General features: G+C 42.2%; 1 protein-coding gene across 21 annotated transcripts in view; it reads left to right on the forward strand.

Annotated features, from left to right (window-relative positions):
* The window catches only part of SLIT2 (slit guidance ligand 2), a 233,873-nt gene extending 208,776 nt beyond the window's left edge, over positions 1-25,097 (forward strand). For 6 of the 21 annotated variants that reach the window (XM_087963393.1, XM_087963380.1, XM_087963381.1 and 3 more), the window contains 10 exons: positions 468-607; positions 7,755-7,781; positions 8,737-8,830; positions 11,201-11,338; positions 11,536-11,776; positions 13,448-13,578; positions 16,846-17,000; positions 18,262-18,544; positions 21,749-21,960; positions 23,206-25,097. In XM_087963393.1, coding sequence (XP_087819519.1) covers positions 468-607; positions 7,755-7,781; positions 8,737-8,830; positions 11,201-11,338; positions 11,536-11,776; positions 13,448-13,578; positions 16,846-17,000; positions 18,262-18,544; positions 21,749-21,960; positions 23,206-23,447 — 1,663 coding nt within the window. In that variant the 3' untranslated portion in view covers positions 23,448-25,097. Of the gene's footprint in view, positions 1-467; positions 608-7,754; positions 7,782-8,736; positions 8,831-11,200; positions 11,339-11,535; positions 11,777-13,447; positions 13,579-16,845; positions 17,001-18,261; positions 18,545-21,748; positions 21,961-22,402; positions 22,492-23,205 lie in introns of all 21 variants that reach the window. The other 15 variants (XM_087963397.1, XM_087963400.1, XM_087963385.1 and 12 more) reach the window with 7 other exon arrangements.
* Positions 25,098-25,376: the final 279 nt, after the last annotated feature.

The raw sequence follows: 25,376 nt of genomic DNA on the forward strand, positions 1-25,376 counted from the left end.
TGTTAAGTAATACACATGCTTCTGCATGCATTTATTTCATAGCAGGCAAAAACCCTTGAAATTCATAAATGAGTCAAACATTTGCAAAATACTTTCCACCCATAGCACTCAAAATGCCCCTATTTGCCTTACAAATTTCAGTAATTCAGAAATTAACTTGTAGCGTAGTTTCATTTGAGCATACTTTATAGTGGAAAGATTGCTTAAAGAAATTCCCCAAAATAAAAATAGCAAAACGGCACTTATAATCCCTCTTTCTCCACAAGAGAATTTCCTTGCTTGTTTGAAGCACTTTTAACACTTTTCTTTTGGTTCCAACTCTCCTCCCTTTTTCTATTAGCTGACCTGAAATTCTCTTAATTTTGTAGCGTATCGCATCAAAAAAATGGTTAGGCACATGCACATTCCAAACATCATATGGCCTATTCTTTTGTTTGTTGGAAGAGTTGGTGTGTTTTCTTTTACAGGTGTGCCTGTGCCGATGGATTTGAAGGTGAAAACTGTGAAGTGAACATTGATGATTGTGAAGATAACGATTGTGAAAACAATGCCACTTGTATAGATGGAATAAACAACTACACTTGCCTTTGTCCTCCAGAATACACAGGTATGAAGACGGTCTTACTTGAATGTATCACAAGCTCCATAATCTGGTATGATCAGCTTGTATGTTAATAAATTTGATCCCTGTTTCTTCTGGTTCAGCTTTCAAAGTGTTCCTTTATCATACCTTCTTCTGCTATTTCATTGAACTCAGCTTTATACCTGTGCAACATAAATTGTGTGATAAGAAAGCTCAGGCCTTATAAAAGAAAAAAAGGTGGAATTTGAAGACCTCAGCTTAACTCAAGGAGAGAAGCAATCTAGAACTAAGGAGGACTATCCTGACAGTGAGAACAATTAATCAGTGGAACAGAAGTTGTAGGTGCTCCATCACTGGAAGTTTTAAAGAAAAGACTGGACAACCATTTGTTTGGAATGGGCTACTGCTTGAGCAGGGGGGGTTGGACTAGAAGACCTCCAAGGTCCCTTCCAATTCTGTTATTCTATATCAGAGGTCTCCAAACTTGGCAACTTCAAGATTTGTGGACTTCTACTCCCAGAAGTCTCCAGCCAGCTCTGCTTAAAGTTGCCAAGTTTGGGGACCCCTGTTCTATATTCTAAATAGCTTACTTAAATAGGACTTTTTCTTGGGGAGGGGGGATGTTGTATAGATATAGTTTCAAATTTTGCATGGTGATGTCATCAGACCCGAATTATCATGTTGCTGAATAATGCACCATACATTTTTTTTTTATATCTTCTGCAAACCTCACCTCCTTTTACATTCACACCTAATTCTGGGCCATTTGTAAAATAGCAGATCTAATAAAAGATTGGGGGGGGATGTGAGAGGCACCTGTTTCTTCCTTGATGAGTATGGACTTTATCTCACCTGAGATATAAAGTACTGAAGAAGCTTCTTGGATGAGAAGCGAAACGCCTTCAAGGAATAACAGAGCCCAGGTACCTTTTGGAAAAACACCTTTGGTGCTTGACCTCTGACCTTTCTGCCCATAGAAGGCTCCTGCTGTCCATTTCCTGTTGTTTGGACAGCAACTGAGCCTCTTAAAATCCGCTCATCCGCTGCCTGCCCCAAAATGGGTTCAGGATTCTCTACTGAGGTTGTTTGCCAAAAGTATTTCAAAAATCCAAGCGCAGCAAGTCCGCTAGTCCCCTCTTACCCTTCTGCTTATTGGAGGCTCTTAAAAGCTCTCTTTTGGCCTTATGAAGTCATTGCCGTTGTAAAAGCCACTTTAAACCCATCCACCGCGATTGAAAACCGAATCCAGATTATTTTCCCTTGATCCCACCAGCAATGATCATTTCAAAGCAGCTACGGCTCGAGCAACATTTCCAGCAGGAGAGGTTGGACCAACCTTGCTATATATATATTTTATACTAAAAATAGGTTTTAAGCATTGCAATTTCTAGTCATGTCAGATGGGTTCACGTAAATATAAATGGAGGGTGAATACAACAACAAGAAGAGATGATGAAGTACAACCAAAGCAGTGGTGGCATTCAATATTTTTTTTACTACCGGTTCTGTGGGTGTGACTAGGGGATTTGGCCATGTAACTGGGTGGGTGTGGGTTTTTTGCAGCACACACCCCCTTCTCATTTTTTGGGCCTTCTGGGCCTCAGAGAAGCCTCCTGGGGGGAGGCATTTTTGCTCCCAGAAGGCTTCCCTTGGGCTCAGTCAGGCAGATAGGAGGGGCATGCAGTACCCCCACACTTCATTTTGGGGGCTCCCTGGGGCCCAGAAAGGCAAAAAATGGAGGGGGTGGGGGGACTGTGCCCCCCTATATTTTTTGCCTTCCTGGGCCTCAGGGAAGCCTCCTGGGCAAAGCAGTAAGACAGTGAGGGGAATTCTGACACAGCTGATCATAGGAACAGCTGATCGTCGGGACAGGGGAAAAGAAATACTTTAAGGAGTGACTAGGTAGGCGAGCATCAGGTGGGCAGGTGGGGCAAGCGAGTGAGCAGCGACCGGGTGACCGGGTCAGGAGCGTGACCAGCCAGAAGTTACTACCGGTTTGGCGACCGACACCAAATCTTTGCTACCGGATCGCCTGAACCGTTGCGAACCTGCTGAATACCACCATTGAACCAAAGATAGAACAACGCTAACAAAATTGGAAAAGAATAGACAGAACAGTGAGTAACATTTGTAGAAAGTAAAACTATATCCATCAAGGGTTAATGTATAATTAACTCACCTTTCACATATTATTGGTTATATGGACAATCTACTGCTCAATCTAGGTTTGGTACACTGTGTTACTTCACTGCAATGATATTTATGTAAAATACTTCAATTTTACATATTATGGTGCCTTAGAGCGTTGAATGTAGATAAGGTAAAATGGATATTCTCTCACTACTAATTACAGATTTGGATATTGATGTTGCACACTTTATGATTATTTCACTTATCAAAATTAAATTTAAGGTTGGAAATGAAAAAAAAAATGAAAGGAGAGCAGTAATTTGTTTTATAATGAAGGCTTGGTTCTGAAGCTAAATTACCTGATATTAAACTCTCCATCTTGCTGTGACATTGTGGTATGTCGAAAATATTTCTTGTTTCATTATTCTTATTATATCATTTTGCACTGAGACGAATGAAACAACAGAGATAAAGAGAGAGAAAAGAGTAGGAAAAATAAACTCACTGAGATACACTTTGCATCTGGATTAGCCTTTTCTGATCAGAGATTTCTGCAGATGAATAAAAGCAATCAGGAAAATAGTTGAGGTGCTTTTGGAATTTTTAATAAAACAACAAGGACTATGGATTTTATTTATTTATTTGAAATACTTAATGCACATCTCTGTTGTAAATTTTAGCAGCCTGCATAATTCCAAACATATTCTTAAAGGAAAGGCAACTTTTTAACAGTGACCTAATCACATGTTTCAAATACAAAGTCAAAAAGTTGGCGCAATCCTTTTTTAACTTATACAGTGATGGAGCCGAGGTTATTCCAAAATTTAAGGTGGCCATTGATGATGCTTTGGGCCTTGTGTAAAGTAATCTAGTCTTCATTTAAGGTGAGTAAATGTAAGCTTGAGGAGACTATGATCAAGTGCCTAATAGGGCCATGGAGTACATAGGGGGACTTTGAGTAGCTGCTCTCCACACAGAGGAGGTTGTGGAGATAAACTGAGGAGGATCCCTGCATATGCCACCTGAAGCTCTCAAGGAAAAATAAGAAATGATCATGGAGTAACAAAATATGAAATTAACCTAGGGATAGGAATTCTCAGAACAGTGCTTCTGAACCTTGGCTGCTTGAAGATGAGTGGACTTCCAACTTGAAGTCCGCCCATCTTCAAGTGGCCATAGTTGAGAAGCACTTCTCTAGGAATCAACACATTCTTACATAACAAATGTTCATGCTGGTTAGCAGCTTAAATACTACATTTTACACCAGCTGAAGTCTCTGGCCGTATTTATGATAGCCGTCAATGGCATATTTTTATCCGGATTAAATCAGCAACCAGATTTCTATCTTACAGGTACCAAAAGGTATCAGTCAAAAGGAGCCATGTTAAAACCAGTAATATTCCTAATCTAAAATCTAGGCCTTTCTTGGGAGAGAATAATCTCACCCTCAATTTAGCATATTCCCAGGTAAGCAATCATTCCTACCCACTGTCTTCAGAATAACAGAAAGAATAACAGAGTTGGAAGGGGTGTTGGAGGTCTTCTAGTCCAACCCCTATTCAAGCAGAAAACCCTATACTGTTTCAGACAAGTGGCTGTCCAATCTCTTCTAAAAAAAAAAGCCCTCCAGAATTGGAGCACCAACAACTTCTGGAGGCAAACTGTTTCACTGATTAATTGTTCTCAATGTCTGGAAATTTCTCTTTATTTCTAGGTTGCTTCTCTCCTTGATTAGTTTCCATCCGTTGCTTCTTGTCCTGCCTTCTGGGGCTTTGGAGAATAGCTTGACCCCCTCTTCTTTGGGGCATCCTCTCAAATATTGGAAGACTGCTCTCATATCACCCCTAGTCCTTCTTTGTACTAGACTAGGCATACCCAATCCCAGCAACTGTTCTTCATATGTTTCAGCCTCCATAATCGTCTTTTTGCTCTTCTCTGCACTCTCCAGTCCTGTTTCATCCGCATTATGCATCCATTTTTCCTGTCTCATCCTTAGAATATCATAAAATCTACATACACATTCCGATTAGTTACTACTTCATCTGGAGCTGAATTTTAAAAATGCAAGGGAAAAAATTCATTTATTCTTTTGATCCCTGTATTTTGTTCTGGTTAGTAGGCTCTCTAGTGTTTCCTAATCTTGGGTAAGATGACTTGGCTTGAATACCAATAGTTTATAAACACAGAATCTTGTGGCACTTAAGAACTGAGTAATGTATATTACTAGACGTTGATCTGTGATCACCTACGTAAAATCAAAATGCAGAATACGAAGCAAATATTCAAGGCTCACTGCAGTATTTATTGTTACCAGTGCCTCCTCCAAAATAATAGTGGGAGACATAGCCCTCCCTCCAGACTGAGAAATGCATCCATATTTATATATTATAGAAATTAAGGGGAAATAATGCATGCATATACATAAATAATAACACAATAGATATCAGGTTCCTTCCTGCCCTCCTGTTATCTAGAGAGAACAATGGTCTTAGTTGAAAGAAACATCTCCCTCTTGAGATGCAGGGGTTGCTATGGGAATATTCTGATAAAACAGGCCACTCTGAGCTACAAGGACACATTGCTTTTGTCTCCATTTATTTAAACATCCCTGTTTCTCTGAAAACCAATTTCCCCCTCACCTACAAGTAGGATATGGGCACAGAACAGCTACCCTTTGCATTGGCTGCCTGCCCTAATGCACATGCTTGTATCTTTGTCTCTGTTGTAAGCTGTGACAAAGGGCGTCACATCCCCCATTCTGTTTCAACTGAGCTGTTTAAAGATTCAATCTTTGCAATTCTTCAGCTCGAGGGTCAGACCATCTTGAGTCAATAGAAAAAAATTCTGGGGAAATTAGCTATTTCCTATAAATTCTAGTTTCTGAATATTGCCATTTCTGGAGTCTAGTTTGGATCCTCTCTCTTTTTATAGAGATGCATCTGCTTCTTTAATGTACAGTGTAGCAATGGATGCTGATAAATGGCTTATTGCCCCATTAGAAAATGGTCAGATGTATGAACATTTGTTAGTAATGGCATACGAAGTCCTATATAGAGTTGTGGCAGCCTAGTGGTTAGAATGCAGTATTGCAGGCAAACTACCCAAAGCCAGGAGCTCGATCCTGATGGGATTCGAGGTTGTCTCAGCCTCCCGTCCTTCCGAGGTGGATAAAATGAGGACCCAGACTGTTGGGGGGTGAGAGGCTGACTCTGCAATCTGCTTAGAGAGGGTTGTGAGCATTGTGAAGCGGTATATAAGTCTAAGGGCTATTGCTAATAGTGTGAGGTCGCAACCAGTATGAGTCAATAGGGCTTGAAATTAGGGTTTAGTTTACTGTGGTACAACCTGGCATTGATGGTGACATGGATGGTTGTCTTTAAGCAACATATGGGACATCTGAAGGACAGGCAGGGTTGATGATCATAGGTTATACATACTGGATTTCTTGCTTGATTGGTTTTAGCTTGGAAAAAACAGGTAAGAACAAGAACTCTTTGGTTTGGTTTTATTTGGAGGTGTTTTTGCTCCACAGGCTAATAAAACTAGTATATAGAGAGTGTCTTTTGAGGTTTAGTGAATGATTGAGTCAATACATTGGATAGAAAGCCCAACAGCCATAGGATGTACATGCAGTAAAGCAGTATTAAAATTTCCAATTCACATAATTAAATAGACATTTTTCCTACATGACTTGTTGTTTTTAGTTGCAAGCTGCTTACCATAGGGCTAAAAAGAAGATAAGAAAATCATTTTTAACAGCAGGAACCTTTGCTTCAAGATAGAAATATAACCAACTCGTAAAATATTCAGTATTTAATTAACAATATCAACAGAGCATTTCAGCTCTGTGAGTTCTCGGCTGCGAAAAATGTATTGAATCAGAAGAGCTGAAACTTTTAGAACATAGAAGGAGAGAGTTGGAAGGGGCCCGTGAGGTCTTCTAGTCCAATCCTCTGCTCAAGCAGGAGACCCTATACAAATAGTTGTCCAATCTGTCAGCTTTGGAAGCCATATTGATACCAGATGCTCCCACGCTGCCACATTTTGAGCCTGGGAAAGTGGGTGGAGGGAATTCCTTGGAGTGTATGTAGTTAGACATAATAACATTCTTTTTCTAATTCAAGGTCAGGTTGTGTTGCGCATAAGTGAAGGGAAGTCCCAAGTTGGGACAGATGGTGATTGGGGCATGTGATGAGATGATGGGTGCAGGGGGTGGATTTTGTAGTTTTTACTTGCTGCAAGGAAGCCCAGAACTTTCAGATTTGGGATTCCCCAGTTGTGCCAGTTTACTCTCCAAAATAAAAAGAACTTTTGAGAAGATGCCTGTCTCGGAGTTATTGGTTGGAGTGGAGGTTTTCTGGAACGCTGACACAATCTTTTCTTAAAAACCTCCAGTGATGGAGCCCCCACAACTTCCGAGGGCAAGCTGTTCCATTGGTTGATTGCTCTCACTGTTAGAAAGTTTCTCCTTCATTCCAGGTTGCTTCTCTCCTTGGTTGGTTTTCCAACCCTGTTTCTCATCTTGCCTTCTGGTGCTTTGGATAACAGGTTGACCCCCACCACCCCAAAATACTGAAAGAGTGTTCTCATGTCACCCCTGGTCTTTCTTTCCTCTAGATTAAACCGTCTCAATTCCTGCAACCGTTCTTTGCTTTGTTGTTCTAGTGAAATGTTTCTAAAGCCCCTCATGTTATTCCCTGCAGTTTAAACTCTGCTTTATTCGCCATTGCGACTCCCAATTTGAATGGCAAGATCATTCGGTGCCTCTTCTAGATGGTTTGTCTTACTCATTATCCTCTGTCCCCTCCTGCCTTCTGCTTAGCCTCCACCCCTTCTTCCTGTGCCAGCGCTGACATGGGCATCTTGTGTGTTTGCCGTGCTAGAAAATTAAAAGAACAAAAAACAAAACAGAAATGCACTGTCACTTTCTCTGCAGTGACTTAATTGCTCTCTGCTGCCATTAAAGTGTGCCTTGCTTTGTTCCCGCTGTGTTGTTTCGGTTGAACGTAAATGTCTCTTTTCTGCCTTTTGTTCCTGCCAGCTGCTAACCTGAATGAGGTGGAGAAAGGTCAGTGGATCTGGTTTCTCTTGTCCCTGTTGTTTCAGTTCCCTCTTGGGTCCATCTTTCAAAACAGGGGTCTCCAACCTTGGCCCCGTGGACTTCAACTCCCAGAATTCCTCAGCCAGTGAAGCTCACCCAGTGGCCAAGGTTGGCTGAGGAATTCTGGGAGTTGAAGTCCACAAGTCTTAAAGGGGCCAAGGCTGGAGACCCCTGATCCAAAGGATGACATTTAGGCCACTCGCCAAACCTGATTTCAGCGCTTTTTGATCTATGATGTTCACATCTACCATCAGATATTTGGATGGGTCTTAAATTTACAGAGTCTCCTAAAACTCTTTTGGGGACATCCTGTATATCCTGGAAACAAGCACTCTTGAAAAGAAATGCCATTGCTACAGTACAGGTAGCTCTCCTCTTGTGACCACAGTTGAGCCTGGAACTTCCGTCGCTAAGTGAGAAATGGATTAAGCGAAATTCATCCCATTTTAGTACCTTTCTCGCCGCCTTGGTTCAGTGAATCGCTGTGGTTGTTAAATTGGTAATTGTTAAGTGAATATGGCTTCCTTATGGAGTTTGCTTGACCCCGGGAGACTTGCAAACATCGTAAGTATGAACCAGTGGCCAAGCTTCCCAATTTGGACCACGCGACTCCATGGTCAAGCGTCTGAATGTAAGTCACGTCACCATTGGGGATGCTGCAATGGTTGTAAGTGTGAGAAATGGTTGGAAGTCACAGTTTTTCGGTCCGTTGTAACTTTGAATGGTCACTAAGAGAACTGTGGTAAGTTGAGGACTACCTGTGTGTGGGTTACCAACATGAGAAGGTCCTTAAAGTATGAATTAAAAGGGAGTGTTGTTTGTCCCAGGTGTTGAGAAGGGGAAATAGGGCATTTGGAAGGGAAATTCTTCTGCTCCGTTTTGCGCCGTTCCAGCCGGGCTAACTCTCTGCGCTTTCTTTCAGGGGAACTGTGTGACGAGAAGCCGGATTTCTGTGCTCAGGACCTGAATCCTTGCCAGCACAATTCAAAGTGCATTCTGACCCCCAAAGGATACAAGTAAGCCTTTCCTTTATTGAATGTTTGTTCTTCCCGGTTCGGTCTTTCAAATAGCGGAGTTGAATCGATGCGGTTCAGGCTGGGCTGCTACTGGTTCGCCACGGTTTCGGCGAACCAGTAGCTAATCCAATGGCCGTTTTATGGCCGATTCAGTGAACTGGCAAATCCCACCCCTGGCTGGCCCCGCCCCGCCCCACCCACCCCAACCCCTCCCAGGAGTCCCCACACGGCCCAATTTGGATCCCAGGTAAATGCAGGGCATGCGTGGAGGCTCGGGGAGGGCAAAAAATGGGCCCATCTCCAGCCTCCAGAGAGCCTCCAGAGCCCGGAGAAGGCATTTTCACCCTCCCAGAGGCTCGAGAAAAGCCTCCGGAGTCCGGGGAGGGCAAAAAACGGGCCTCCTGCCATGGTGCAGGAGGCCGACTAGGCCACGCCCACCCAGCAACTGGGGACAGAACCAGTTGCTAAAATTTTTGAAGGCCACCCCTGATGGGGTTGTGTTGAGAAGTAATCTTGCAGTCCAGATTTAATCCTTCCTTCCTTCCTTCTCTTTCCTTTCCATTGGTTTTGACAGAGCTTAACTGAAAATACTCTTATTAGGGTACAGTAGAGCACGGTGTAGTCAGTCCTCGAATGAATGACCAGAATTTATGTCAGAGGTCCCCAAACTTGGCAACTTTAAGACCTGTGGACTTCAACTCCCAGAATTCTCCAGCCAGCTGGCTGGGGAATTCTGGGAGTTGAAGTCCACAGGACTTAAAGTTGCCAAGTTTGGGGACCTCTGTTTTATGTTGTTAAGAGATACAGTTGTTGGTCATAACAAGTCACTTGTGTCAGTGCTGTTGTAACTTCGAACAATCACTAATAGAACTGTTATAAGTTGAGGACTATCTGTGCTCTTAATTAAGCCCTGAGATGGATGTAAGGGGAGCTTTTAATCTTCAGCAACAGTTCAGGAACATCAGCGATATGGTAGGGTGTGATTCATGAAGGTAACGGCTGGATTATGAAGCTGCAATTACAAAATGGTTTATTAGGGTGACAGGTTGGAAATGATTACACAGGGAGGAGGTCCAAGGAAGGGTAATCTTTAATTAAGTGATATTATCATTATCATTCATTAGCATGCACATTTGCAAAGCAACTTTTAATGGGCTTTAGATAAGTAGATTTGGAAACCTGGTGGTCCGATCAGCACTTTTTTCCTCCTCTCAGGCCAAACTTAGATTTGTGGATTGTTTCTGCTTCATTTAAACATCAGTTTCTCCTTTAAATTCCCTGGGGCTCTTTGGGTATTATGTTGATGAGATGATTACAAATAAATATCATTTTCCCCCCAGTTAACTCCAAATAGTTGGCAGTAGTTCCGTAAAACACAATGCAATGAAAATTAACCATAAGAACCCATAGATGTGAATATATAATGAATATAAAATATATTATTAATCTTAGGCTCCTGAGAATGCCTAAGGAGCCATATTTGTCTTCTTAAAAGCCAAAAATGAGAAGTTATATCATTGTTCCTTGGTTGGGACATCACAGCAGAGGGAGCCCCAAAACAGCTTTCCTACCTAACTTAATTGCACTTAATTGCAATTAAATTCTACTTAATGAAAAGAATCGTGGAGATATTTTGGACCCAAACTAGCTGATTTTTTTTTCTACAGAGAAAAGCCAGGAAGAAATGGCTGTAAATTGTCTTGAGCCTTGGGAAGATATTGAGGAAAACCCTTTCGCTTTTTCTTGGCTTTATTTTTAAAGGTGTAGACCAGGGGTCCCCAAAATTGGCAACTTTAAGACTTGTGGATTTAAACTTCCAGAATTTGGAGTTGAAGTCCACAAGTCTTCAACTGGAAATTCTGGCTGGAGAATTCTGGGACTTGAAATCCACAAGTCTTAAAATTGCCAAGTTTGGAGAGCTCTGTAGTAAATTGAAAGATATATGTAGCATTCCCCAACTGAAGTTCACGAGTCTGCTCATTTTTTGAACAACCATGCACACCCCTCCCACAGCAAAGAGACCTGTCAGAATGATTCATGATATAACTAAAAATCTCCCATAGGAACTTCTGATAGAATGTCACATCCACCAAGACAGAATGACGAGCAACAGCAAAACGTACAAATAATGAATTGCAAAACAAGGTGTGCAGTTAATAGACTGGCCTTAAGCAAATGCTAAAACATTTTGCTTCAATTGCACCATGATTCATCTTGAAATTTCAACTTGGTTTCCCCCACCCACCCTAAATATTAGCAATAATAATAATAATCCTGCCTATGTTAACAATTTCCATGGACACCCCATCCCTGCTCCCAAAACTATGAATTGCATTTGTTCATTTATTCCATTTCCCCCCCTGTCTCTAGGTGCAGCTGCACACCTGGATATGTTGGGGAACATTGTGATATTGACTACGATGACTGCCTAGATAACAAGTGTAGAAATGGAGCTCAGTGCACAGATGCCGTGAATGGTTATACGTGTGTATGCCCTGAAGGGTACAGGTAAGGACTGTGAAGAAGTAGCACACCAACATGGGTGTTAGAATGTGTGAAGAAGCTTCTCAGTAGTGGAGAATATAAGAGTTAATTGTTTGGTTCTTGAAGTCCTCTGAGCTGGTTGTTTTCCTGTGGACCCCCGAGGTCCCTTTCAACTCTTTTCTGTTAACCCAACCCAAGCTATGTCTTCGCTTGTTATCTAGCGGACTCTTCTGCGAGTTTTCACCCCCCATGGTCTTGCCACGCACAAGCCCGTGCGACCACTACGAGTGCCAGAACGGAGCCCAGTGCATCCTGAGGGCCAACGAGCCCAACTGCCAGTGCCTGCCAGGCTACCAGGGGGAGAAATGCGAAAAGTTGGTCAGCATCAACTTTGTCAACAAAGAAACGTACCTGCAAATCCCGTCCACAGAGATTCACTCGCACACCAACATCACCCTCCAGGTAAGTTAGCTCTGAAGTGTGAGGTTGTGGGAGTCATTCATATCAATTAATAGAATCTTTCATTGAGCCCTTTGAGGCCTCTGATGCCACTCAGAGCTTTTGCTCAAGGCCACTGACCACAAGCAGCATTCAGAGTCAGTGAAGGAGGGACTGACACACATGAAGGCCTCAAAGGAAAGCCACATACCTGGGAAATGGAAACGCTTCTCGCCAAACGTGTGTGGGAAACGTGGTGTTGGTTTGGCATGCTCTTGGGAGAAGAGGGGCATCTTTTTGGTAGGAGAGAATGAAAAACCCGCTGTCGTGCCCCCTGTCGGAGTCTGAATCCGAGGAGGAAGACGAGCAGCTGACAGGGAGCGGGAGTGGAGCTCCCAGCTTTTGAAGCTCAGCTTCATCCTGTGACAGAGCCGATTGCCACGCGTCAGCTGTGGAAGACACAGGGAGAGTGCAGGGTTGCAGGAGACGGTTGGTAGGAAAGCCTCTCTGCGCATGCGCAAATCACGCCCACCAAGCCACGCCCATCGAACCGGTGGCAAAACCAGTTTGAATCCCACCACTGGGCTCAAGACCTGAAGGCCTCCTGGAAGAGCTCTGTTTTGAGCAGCTCCCATGAGGGACACAGGATGGGAGCCCACTGCATCCCTAGGGGGAAGGAAGTCTGTGGAGATTCCCCATCCTCCAGGTCACAGCTGTCCCAAAGGTGTTTTTTCCAAGAGGCACCTGGAGTTTCCGGTTGTTGTTTTCTTTGAAGACGTTTCACTTCTCATCCAAGAAGCTTCTTCAGCCCTGGAGGAGCAAAACGTCTTCAAGGAAAAACCAGAAAGTCCAGCTGCTTCTTGAAAAAGCACCTTAACTGGGATTCTGTGGGGAAGCCATTCCAAAAAAAACCACCCCCAGCCACCTTGAGTTTTCAGCTGTCCCCATTTCCCTAAAGCAGAGCATAAGACTAGCATCATACTAATGATATTATTATTATTATTATTATTATTATTATTATTATTATTATTATTATTATTATTATTATTATTATTATTATTATTTAATCTTTGGTGAGATTCACAGCCTTTGGTTGATAGCTCAACAGCTCGAGTCCTAACCAAGGACCTAGGAACAGTTCAGGTAGCGTTGGAGGATATAAGCTGTTCCAAGTAGGGTGGCCTTTTGTAGAATCAGGGTATCCAAGTCCGATAAATTCAGGATTTCCAAATAGCCAGGTAGACCTTTAGGTATTGCTCCAAGGGCTCCAATTACAATTGGGATAACATACGATTTCTTTTTCCAAAGTTGCTCAACTTCAATTTGTAAGTCCTGATACTTTGTGATTTTTTTCTTGCTGCGTGTCTTCAATTCGTGCATCACCAGGTATTGCAATGTCAATGAACCAAACCTTTTTCTTCTCAACTATTGTTATGTCAGGTGTGTTATGGGCCAAATGCCTGTCAGTCTGAATTCTGAAGTCCCACAAGATCTTGACTTTTTCATTCCTCTTCTTCCTCCTCCTCCTCCTCCTCCTCCTCCTCCTCCTCCTCCTCCTCCTCCTCCTCCTCCTCCTCCTCCTCCTTCGTATTATTAAAATCATGTTCACTTAAGGGAGAATTGGTTGTTGTCAATATCCTTTAAACAAAAGAACTTTGGTGTCTTTATTTCTAATTCAAACTGGTTTGCTGTCAGATTTCCACAGATGAAGACAGTGGAATCCTGCTGTACAAGGGAGACAATGACCACATCGCCATGGAGCTTCACCGAGGCCGGGTCAGAGTCAGCTATGACACAGGATCCTATCCAGTATCTGCCATTTACAGGTGGGCTCATAAATAAGAAAACCAGGCTTTGGGGAAGATAGGCCTTGTTTCTCACCCAGGTGTGTTTCAGACGTGGCAGCTTCCACTTCTGAAACTTCCTCCCTGGAGACTCTCAATGAGAGAATATGATAAAAATAAAAATAACAGACTGTGACAATCAATATCCGTAGAAGGCTTTATTTCAGGATATTTGCAAATACCGGCCCCCAACTCCCAATAACAGTTTAGGAGAAGGAGACACCCCCTTCCAGTAATCACAGCCTTATATAGGATTATCACATTTAAAAGATTACATAATACTTCCTGTTTTTCACACATAGAAGTTGTAGAGATTCTCATAAGAAGGAAATGGGTAGTAGTCCTGGGTGTTTTTCCATAACTCCTCCCAGACTCCTTCCATGGAAATCCTCCAACTCTCCTCATCTTCATCATTATCATCAGATTTCCCGTTTTTCACTTAAAAGATTGCACAAGAGATCATTAATAAACTTCTAATGTAGGGCAACCTAGCATGAATCTCAAATCAAGCCAAGGACATAAAATTTTGCAACTTTGCAGAACTTTAGCAAAATAACAAGCTATATAAATGTTCTGATCTCTAGACAGTCAGATTAAGAACAAATATGGAGTCTGTCTGGTTCTTTATAGTCTTAGGTGTATAAGGTAAATTTTCACATATACTCGGTCATGATTCTTCCAAAGCTGCCTTTTCAAAGGGAATCAGGACTTTCCTTGGTTCATTCCTGAACCAAAAAAATTACTTCGATGAGAAAGGAAATATTTCCAAAAGGGAGAAAAAAACCCAAGAAAGTCCAGTTGCCTTTTGGAAAAAAAAAATTTTTTCCAGTGTCATTTTTTTAAAATTATGTTTTGAAATATTTTCTGAAGAAGGAAGTTTCCCTTCCACGCCAGCTGCATGGTTTAGGAGATAACACAGAGAGCATAATTCCGACTTCCTCTTCAATGTCGGGAAGGTTTGAACTATGATATGAGGGAATCCAGTGGGTCACAATCAAGTTTCTGTTTTCCATGTTTCCTCTGCCACCTTGGCAGTGCTTTGGTAAGGCCACACTTGGAATATTGTAGTTTTGGTTGCCATGGTATAAAAAGGATTATGCGACTCCAGAAAGAGTGCAGAGAAGAGCCACAAAGATTATTAGGGGACTGGAGGCTAAAACATACGATGAACGGTTGCAGGAATTGGGCGTATCTAGTTTAATGAAAAGAAGGGAGACATGATAGTAATCTTCCAATATTCAAGGGGTGCCACAAAGAAGGGGGGGGGGTCAAGCTATTTTCCAAAGCACTTGAAGTCAAAACAAGAAGCAACGGATGGAAACTAATCATGGAGAGAAGCAACCCGGAACTAAGGAGGAATTTGCTGACAGTGAGAAACAATTAACCAATGGGACAGAAGTTGCCTCCAGAAGTTGTGGGTTCTTCATCACTGGAGATGTTTAAGGTGAGACTGGACAGCCACTTGTCTGGAATGGGATAGGGTCTCCTGCTTGAGCAAGGGGCTGGACTAGAAGACCTCCAAGGCCCCTTCCAACTCTCTGATTCTGTTACCTTCTGCTTTAATTTCCTTCGAAGAATCTGGATGGCCACATAGCAAACTACCCAATATGGAATCGCTTGTAGACATGTCCCAAGGCCATATACCAATATCCCTTCATCTTTTGTATTTTAAAAAATGAGATGCAACCTTTTGAACGCCCATCAAGGAATCTGATTCATAAGAAAATGAAAACGTTTATATTTTTGCCAAAATTGTGGAGTTGGGACAGGTGGAAGGATGAGAAGATTGCCCTCTGCGGAGGTACTTATCCCTTGGTCCCTGGAAAAAGAAACATGGTTACAGGAATTATGGAACGTTAAGACTGTCCCATTCATGTGAAGCATTAATTTACTATTAATGCGTAATTATGTCCCAGCACTTTCAGAGTGAGATGTAAGTGCTATCTATGATCTGAGTGTGTTTGGCAGGAGAGAAGAGATCTATTGCTCAAACTGTGGTTGTCATATGTAAATCGTAGGACAGGGGTGTCCAACCTTGGCAACTTTAAGACTTGTGGACTTCAACTCCCAGAATTCCTCAGCCAGCTGGCTGAGGAATTCTGGGAGTTGAAGTCCACAAGTCTTAAAGTTGTCAAGGTTGGACACCCCTGTCGTAGGAGGTATAGTTGTTATGCTTCGGTGTTTGCACGCTGATCTCTCCATGGTTATTGAAACCAGGAAACTTCTCTCAATCAAGGTGATAGAGCACCTGGTACAGGTAATCCTTGCCTTACAACATTCATTTAGCAAAGTTCTGACAAGCAAAGTCCATGGGAAAAGCCAGATTCACTTAATGACCAGGATACTAATGTAACAACTTAACGACTGTTGCAAGAAAAGTGGTAAAAATGGGGGCAAAGCTCACTTCACAAATGTTTCACTTAGCAGCGTAAATATTGGGCTCAATTGTGCTCATAAGCCGAGGAATACCTGTACCTGAATATCCGTGAGGGAATTTTCAATTCTCTAAATATGGATTTCCCAAAGTCACAAAAGGAGCACCGTCCTGGAAAAAATAGGTGGCAGTTTGAAGTTATTTGGGTAAAATTTTTCTTATGCACAGTTAGGAAATCACTGCTTCTCACCATTTTTTTTTGCATGCTGAGGGCCTAAACTTTGGGGCAGGGGTCTTCAAACTTGGCAAGTTTAAGACTTGTGGACTTCAATTCCCAGAATTCCTGAGCTAACATGACTGGAGGAAGAGGAATTCTGGGAGCTGAAGTCCACAAGTCTTAAAGCTGTTGAGTTTGAAGACCTCTGAATTCTACCATCTATCTATCTGTCTGTCTATCGTCTCCCCATCCATCCATCCATCCATCCATCCATCCATCCATCCATCCATCCATATCTATCTATCTATCCATCCATCCATCCATCTCTGTCCATCCATCCATCCATCCATCTCCATCCATCCATCCATCCATCTCTATCCATCCATCCATCCATCTCTATCCATCCATCCATCCATCCCAAGGGTCTTCAAACTTGGCAGGTTTGAGACTTGTGGACTTCAACAACTGGAGGAGGAGGAATTCTGGGAGTTGAAGCCTACAAGTCTTCAAGCTGTCAAGTTTGAAGACCCTCCCCCCCTCCCCGGTTTAGGGCAGATCTATGATAGCTTCATATAAGCAGTTGGGACATGTGGGATACTCTTAAACTCTGGGTGCCATGACTAATATTTATGGAATTAAATCACTTTCCCTCCTCCAGTGTCGAGACCATCAATGATGGGAAATTCCACATGGTGGAACTCTTAGTCATGGACCAGATTTTGTCATTATCTATTGATGGAGGAAACCCCAAAACCATCACCAACCTGTCTAAACAATCTACTCTGAATTTTGACTCCCCGTTTTACGTCGGAGGTAAGTTCTTCCTGCCACAGGGGCAGAGTGCTTCGGGTCTCTTGGAAAACACAGTTGGGCAAAAGGGAAGAAGGATGGTAATTCTCACTTTTCAAACTAACTAAAAGTGTCACAGCAGCTCAACGGCTAAACCTTTCTAAACCCAGACAGGTTTCTTTTTTTGGATGGGGGGGTGGTGGAATTATTTGCTATACCTTGCACTGTATGAAGAATGGAGTCTGTTAAATATACCGTATTTTTTTTCTGATCTTTTTTTTAGTTTTTCTTTTTTTTATAATTTTGTGTTTCTTTTGGGTTGTTTTTTTTTTTGTATTTAGTTAATGTTTTAAACTAAAAATTAACTAAAGTAGATTCCTCAAGGTCTGGAATCCTTTTTTATTATTATTTTTTTGCCTTGTCAATATAGCTTTTATGAGTCTATTGTGGAGTGATCTAATTCATCCACTGGTCGAATAAATGATCAATATCTTTTGAAGTGATATATCATCATTAAATTTCTCCACCATTGTCCACCCGGTCTGTAAAAATCCTTTAAGGAAATCAGGAATGTTTTATAAGTTGGAGGAAAAGGTGGGAACAAACGGGAGATCTGAATGTCTCTGGAGATGCTCAGTCATCCAAGTCATGGCTGTCCCAAAGGTGGTTTTTTCAAGAGGCAACTGGATTTTTCTGGTTTTTCTTTGAAGACGTTTCACTTCCCGCCCAAGAAGCTTCTTCAGCTCTAACTGGATGGTGGAGAATGGAAGGATTTATTCTTCTTGCAGACAAGCTGGTCATTTGCATACTTTTAGAGGTCATTGAGGCCACTTGGAGCTTTGTCTGTGACCTCAGAGTCACATGCAGTGGTGGGATTCCACATTTTTTCCCTACCGGTTCTATGAGAACCTGTCCAAACTGGCTGAATACCACCCCCGGTAACCAAAAAAAGACAAAAGGGGGGGACCCCCCCCCAAACAAAAAGGGACCCCACCCCCCACCCACCCAAACTAAAAGAAAAAACCACCAAAAAAAAACCAGAAAGTCCAGTTGCCTCTTGAGAAAAAAAATAGCGCCTTTGGGTGGTCGGAACATTTATCTAGAAAACTGATTGCAAGCCGCCTCGAGTCACCTCTTGGTGAGCTGGGTTTCACCTGTGTTAAATTAAATATATAAATGAAATGAGGGAATGGGGACACTTTTCTGTAGCGAGTCAGTTCCTCTCAGTGAGCCCATCTGTCAGAGGCGTTCATTCTGCTCACCTGTGCCATCCATCCCCACTCAGGTGTGCCGGTGAAGGAAAATGTGGCTGCGTTGCCTCCCGGCCAGAATGCCACCAGTTTCCATGGCTGCCTCCGAAGCCTCTTCATCAACAGCGAGCTGCAAGATTTCAGGAACGTCCCGTTGCAAGTGGGGATCTTGCCTGGCTGTGAACCGTGTCTGAAGAAGGTGTGCGTCCATGGCACTTGCCACATGACGAGCCCCTCCAGCTTTACCTGCGAGTGTGAGGAGGGGTGGAGCGGCTCCCTCTGCGATCAGGAATCCAACAGCCCTTGTCTGGGGAACAAGTGAGTCCGGGACCCATATCTCTATTTTTATGGTGAAACACTTTGGCCTAAGGCAGAGGTCTCCAACCTTGACCCCTTTAAGACTACCTGCATTCACGGCCTAGAAAGTTGATGGCACAACTCAACTTTATACATTTGTTCTGAGTCTGTGATGACCCAAAGGGGCGTGGCCCAAAGGCCACATGGTCAGATAATCAGTAGGAGTCCCTTTAAAGAGAAGGAATTCCAGATGTGAAGGAATGGCAGTAATTCAACATGGTTGGAATGCAGACAACCCAAATCAACACAAATTTAAACTCATGTTTGTTCCCAGCAGACACCACATGCAGCTTGCATTTCTTTTAAACTCTTATTCCCAGGTGTGGCTAATGAAGGGAATCAGGGCCCTTTCCTTCCCCATAAGCATGCAACCCACATTGCTCCCTTCTCCGTTCCTCCCTGTGTGCCCTAGGATGAAGAGAGGATGGGCCTGGGTCTTCCTCCGAACTCTCTCTCCCTTGTTCTACCTCTCCCCTGTTCTGCCCAGCTGGACTTTGCCCTTCCCCAGTTTCCTCCACAGCCAACGGAGCCACTCTCCCACTCCCTGTCAGCTATTCGTCTTCCTCCTCTGATTCAGACCCTGACGGGGACATGACAGAGTCATTTCTTTTAATCCTATTGGGTTAAGTTGTAATGTAGAGAGTTTCAGAGCAGAACTCATCTGGTTCCTGCCTAGCAGGAAAATATTTCGTGATAGAATTTTGTTGAGGGAATGGATGGCCAAACCCTTCTCAACAATATAGATACACCTGGTTATATGCTGTTGATGGTCATTATGCAGCCCCCATGTTTCACAGGCTGTTTAATTTATCACAATGATTTTGTTCCAAATATTGGTGGGCTTTTTTGGAGGGTGGGGTGGCCTATAAACATCTAATCAACTATCAGGATATGTAAATTTAATCCCTATTTTTGGAGGCTTCAGAATATTTGATGAATTAGGAGATTCTGTCCCAGGAATTCTTCTCAAATCAGGAAGAAAACTTTCCCAGCCCAAATTCCCTAGAAGGGGATGCCACAGATTAAATCACGTACCTAGGCAAACTACTGAACCATACCAGATATCCCTGAAAGAAACAAGACTAATTTTAGGAGCCCCATTTTCAAAGTTCTCATTAGCAATCTATAACTCATCCACTTCCAGTAATTAGGAAGATTAGGAAACGTGTAACTTGACAGCTGGAAGACTTGTGGACTTCAACTCCCAGAATTCCTCCTCCAGTCATGTTAGCTCAGGAATTCTGGGAGTTGAAGTTCACAAGTCTTAAACTTGCCAAGTTGGAAGACCCTTGGTGTAAATGGTTAAAATTCCCTCGAATGTTACGATCCTAAAACTTGTTGAACAAACTTGTTAAACAAGCATCATCATGGTGTGGTGATTCTGGATTAGACCCAGATTAGATTGAAATGCATCCTTGGAAACAGCTGCTGAAAGAAGCTATGAAGAGGATGGCAGATGGGTCATAACTGGTCATAAATGTGAAAAACAGTCATAAGTCACTTTTTCCAGTGCTGTTGTAACTTTTGGGGGTCACACAACATAAAAATGTTGTGAGTCAAAGGCTTACCTGTATTTATATGAATTCAAGTGATCTCACGCATGCAGCAGTTGTGGTGATTGTGGATTCTGTGTCGCTGGTTGTTGAGAAAAGCAGAATTTACGATCTGTGATATCCTACTCAGGATATCCTACTTCCATTACACATCTACAGTGGCTCTTTCCCCCATGCCCCAGGGGTTTCTGCATCCTTGCCCATCAGTTAGACGCTCCAAAGGTGATTCATTCCATCTTCATTCCAAGAGTCCATCAAGGGATCTTGGAGTCTTAGTGGACAACCATTTAAATAGGAGCCAACCATGTGCAGCAGCAGCCAAAAAGCCAATGCAGTCCTACGTTGCATTAACAGGGGGATACAATTGAGTTCAAGGGAGGGTCTAACACCACTCTATAAAATCCTCTTAGTAAGGCCACACCTAGAGTACTGCATCTAGTTTTGGTCACCACACTATAAAAAAGATGTTGAGACTCTAGAAAGAGTGCAGAGAAGAGCAACCAGGATGATTAGGGGACTGGAAGCTAAAACATACGATGAACAGTTGCAGGAAGTGGGCCTGGCTAGTCTAGTCAAGAGAAGGACATGGGGAGACAGGAGACCAGTCTTCCAATATTTGAGGGTCTGCCACAGAGAGGAGGAAGGGGTCAAGCTATTTTTCAAAGTCCCTGAATGCCAGACAAGGAATAATGGATGGAAACTGAACAAGGAGAGATTCAACCTGGAAATAAGGAGAAATTTTCTGACAGGGAGAACAATCAACCAGTGGAACAAAAGTTGCCTTCAGAAGTTGTGGGAGCTCCGTCACTGGAGGCTTTCAAGAAGAGACTGGACTGCCATCTGTCAGAAATAGTGTAGGATCTCCTGCTTGGGTGGGGGGTTGGACTAGAAGACCTCCAAGGTCCCTTCCAATCTATTGCTGTGTTCTAAAATGAAACTCTGAGCAATTTCCCTTTGGAGCACAGTCCAGCACACTTTATCAAGCCTTAGTAAGGCTACACCTGGAAACCTGTGTCCAGTTTTGGTCACCACATTACAAAAAAGGATGCTGAGACTTTGTAAAAAGTTTAGAGAAGAGCAACTAGGGTGATTAAAGATGAAAACCTAGGAAGAACAGTTGCAGGAATTGGGTTTGGTCAGTCTAGAGAAAAGAAAGACTAGTTGGGACAAGATAGTAGGATCCTAGTATTTGAGGGGCCGCCACAAAAGAAGAGGCAGTCAAGCTATTCTCCAAAGCACCTGAAGGCAAGAAACAATGGATGGACCCCAATCAAGGAGAGAAGCAACCTGGAATGAAGAAGGAACTTCCTATTGTGAGGACAATCAACCAGTGGGAGAGCATTCAGAACTTGTAGGCACTTCATCCCTGGAGGTTTTGAAGAAGAGGTTGGGCAACCGTTTGTCTGGAATAGCATAGGGTCTCCTGCTTGAGGAGGGGGGCTGGACTAGAATGCCTCCAAGGTTCCTTCCAGCTGTGTCCTAAAGCCAAGCATGCTGGGACCCCTTTCCCTTTGGACCCCAGTCCGAGACGCTTACCGTTCATCGTGTCACTCAGCCGGAGGTTGGATGAATAATGTGTGTCCGTCTTCTCTTGGGCTTGTCTCTCCTGTAGATGTGTACATGGTACCTGCTTGCCAATCAATGCCTTTTCATACAGTTGTGAATGTCTGCAGGGATACGGAGGCGTCCTCTGCGACGAAGACGGACAGGTGCTTAACCCCTGCCAGCCCCTCCGATGCAAACATGGTCAATGCAGGTTTTCAAGCCTTGGAAAACCATATTGCGAGTGCCACAGCGGGTATTCCGGGGACGGCTGCAGTAAAGGTGAGCCTCCGATCGGCCGCCGGGACTCGGTTTCCTAGGAGAAAAGTGGGGGTGGATGGGAGAGAAAAGCCCTCCTTTGATCGGAAATAGCAACAAAAGAGAGGTTGTTTTTTTTTTAAAGCAACCCCGTTCTGCATGCACAGGGTGACATTTTCTTTCCGAAACTTTATTTTTTATTTTTTAAATTTTCTTCTTTATCTCCATCCCTGACCAACAATTTCAATACCTTTTCGGCTTTTTGCTTGATGATTAACATAATGAGAGTGGGTATAGATATATATCCTAAAACCAGGAAGGTTTTTCTTATCTCCTCCTTTCCAAATTTTGCTATAAAAACTTTTCTCTTTCTTCAGAAGCGACCTTTTGCTCTGTTTAAACTGCCACCTTATACCTGCTGTATCTTTCTGTATTTATTGTTTCTCTACCTACCGCAACTCTGAAGCCAAAACCAATGATTCTGCTGCTAGTTTTATCCCAAATTCTACTTTTGACCTCTCATCTTCGACTGATTTATCACATCAAATTATTCAGGTGAGATGGATAAAAACAGGCTGACGTGAAACTCTCCCCTTTCCACTTCTGTGCTGTGTCTCCTGTCTTTCTCTCTCTCTCTCTCTCTCTCTCTCTCTCTCTCTCTCTCTCTCTCTCTCTCTCTCTCTCTCTCTCTCCCATTTCTAGAGCTGCTATTTATTCATTCTGTCCTTTTGCATCCATGGGGTTACAATAGGATACAATACAATAGCTCTCCCACTTAAAACTGGTTTTATGCCTCGAAAATTTACGGAGCTAGGGGACTGGAGCCTCTGTTAAAAACACAGATTGAAGAGTATTTAACTCTAGGTCTAATAAATGAGATTGCATGCGGTCTCAAACGTTTCCGAACAGTCAAAGAAACCAGATGGTTGTTAAAAAATAAAATAAAAAACAGAGGATATGTATTTTTGTAATAAAGAAAAAAGATTTAAGTTCCCAATTTTCTTGTCGTAGTAATTGCAGTGCATTTTGAGTTTGGATATAAATCAGCACCAAAAAGAGGGCTGCTCTGGGTGTGCATGTTGGCTTTAATCCTGTAGAGGGGAATCCTTGGTTTATTATTATTATTATTATCATCACCATTATTATTTGTTTCTTTGTTTGCTTGTTTGCTTTCTAAGCTGAAAGGAAAGCCAAACCGGAAGGGATATCTTGAGGGGCTGCTCTGCGTGGAAGCCCCTTCAGCACCTCTCCTTCTTCTTCCCTTTGCAGAAATCTCTTGCCGAGAGGAACGCATCCGCGATTACTTCCAAAAGCAGCAAGGTTACGCCGCGTGCCAAACGACCGAGAAGGTTTTGAGACTCGCGTGTCAAGGGGGCTGTGTGAACGGGCAGTGTTGCAGGCCACTGAGAAGCAAAAAGAGGAAATACCTTTTTGAATGCACCGACGGCTCCTCCTTCATAGGCGAGGTTGAAAAAGTTGTCCGATGCGGCTGCACCCAATGCCCCTCTTAAACCAGGCACTTTTCTCCCCCACCCTCATTTCTTTCTGGAAAATCCTGTATCAGCCACTTCTCGGACTAAAGTCAGGCTTCGTAGTGGATATATATTGTAAAATATAGAACAAGCTTATTTTTATTACGAGAACAAAGAACCTGTTTCTTTTAACTACAAGAAAACAAAATCGAGTGCTCAAAGAGACCTCTTGAAAAACCCCAAGGACTTAAAGAAAGAAATATGTATATGTAAAAAAAAAAGACCTGATTAAAATTTCATCCAGGATAGGAAAGATTCACGACTTTTAACGCCCAACCTTTTTCAACACTCTCTGAAGATAAAGAAGCCCTTTGCTCAATTATCTTTCAGTTTGATCCTTGTATCGATGATAAGAGAGAAATATAAAGTTTTTCTTTTTATGTACTTTAACTATAGCTGGGGAACGTGCTTTACTTTGGGTTGGTTTCATTTTCTTCACGAGACCGTCAGACGGAAGAAGTCCAATTTTTACAAGATGGGGCCTGGGGGGTGGGGTAAGGATGCATTTTGTACAGTGTAAAAAAAAAGTTGAGAAAACGAGAGCTTTTGCTAATTCACAATTATCCTAAGATCTTCTAACACGTTTTTTTAATGTTATCAAGTTACAAAGAAAGAAAGAAAGAAAGAAAGAAAGAAAGAAAGAAAGAAAGAAAGAAAGAAAGAAAGAAAGAAAGAATTTACCCACCCTTTTACAGTATTAATTTTTTTTGTAATATAAATGATAAGATTGATAAAATAGATTATTGTTGAGAAAATTAGATATAATACGGAGTTTTGTTTCTATGAATCTTGAACAGCTCTATACAGTATTCTGTTTATTGAGAAATATTTATTGTATCAAAGTACACTGTACTTAACATCTAGGCCAATCTTTTTACTTTATTTCCCAATGCTTTAATATATATTAATTTATATTTGTCCTGATATTTTTGTATTTTCAGTTGTTTTTTTAAAGAGAGAGAGGAAAACTTAAAATCAGGATATTTGCAATAGGACTAATATAGCAGATTCTCACGGGATAAATAGATTTGATCTGGGTTAATATTTTTTATGGTAGCACCTGCCAGCTGGTGTCCATCCTAGGACCAGAAGCTGCAAACAATCTGATTATTATTTTCATTATAGCAAGGAAAGATGACATCTCTCGAGTCTTTGTAATATATGAGGAAATTGTCTTTACAAATAGGTGGCAAATGTTATAGGTGTGATTCTCCCCTTCTCTCCCACCAAGTATACGCTACTTTTCAGAAAATGAAATTATGTGTTGAAAATGACACTAGAGGATAGATATTTTCAAACTAATGTTCCCTTGGAGTTTCATACCTTTAAAACGAATAAAAGAGGCTGTATTACCATTTCCCCCATTATTAAAACTACTTTAAATGCCCAAATATTTTCCTTTGTTAACATGTTGCTGCTAAGTTTAATATAGAATTGGAATAATTCTTTATAATGGGTTGTTCTTCTTTTTTTAGTAAATCATGGGGTACCCTGTAAAAAAGGGGGGTTTAATTTCTTTTATACAAGGAAAAGATAGTTGTACATGTGTAATATGGTGTTGCTTTGTCTAATTTGGACCGGTATCAGTATCTTTACTGATGTTTGTAAATTAAACAGATCTTTACCTCAGTTCCACTTCTTGTATTTCTCAAAGGAGTTTAACGTCCTTTGGCAGATCAACTTTTATTTCGGATATTAAGTTGAGTTTCTCTTGGGAGAGAACTGCAAAAGCTATATTCTAATACCAAATGTACAACAATCAGTTGTTATAGCATATTGCAATCTGTTATATTTTAAGTTTTTGTGTGTAGAAAACACAACTTGTTTCTCAGATTTGGCAACTTCAGCTCCCAGAATTCCCCAGCCAGCTTATTGAAGTCTGCATCTCTTAAAGTTGCCATGTAGGTA

This window comes from Notechis scutatus, chromosome 4 (assembly GCF_049901735.1).
Source record: "Notechis scutatus isolate UNSWTSFEM ecotype Mainland chromosome 4, rNotScu1.2, whole genome shotgun sequence".
NCBI classification, from domain to species: domain Eukaryota; kingdom Metazoa; phylum Chordata; class Lepidosauria; order Squamata; family Elapidae; genus Notechis; species Notechis scutatus.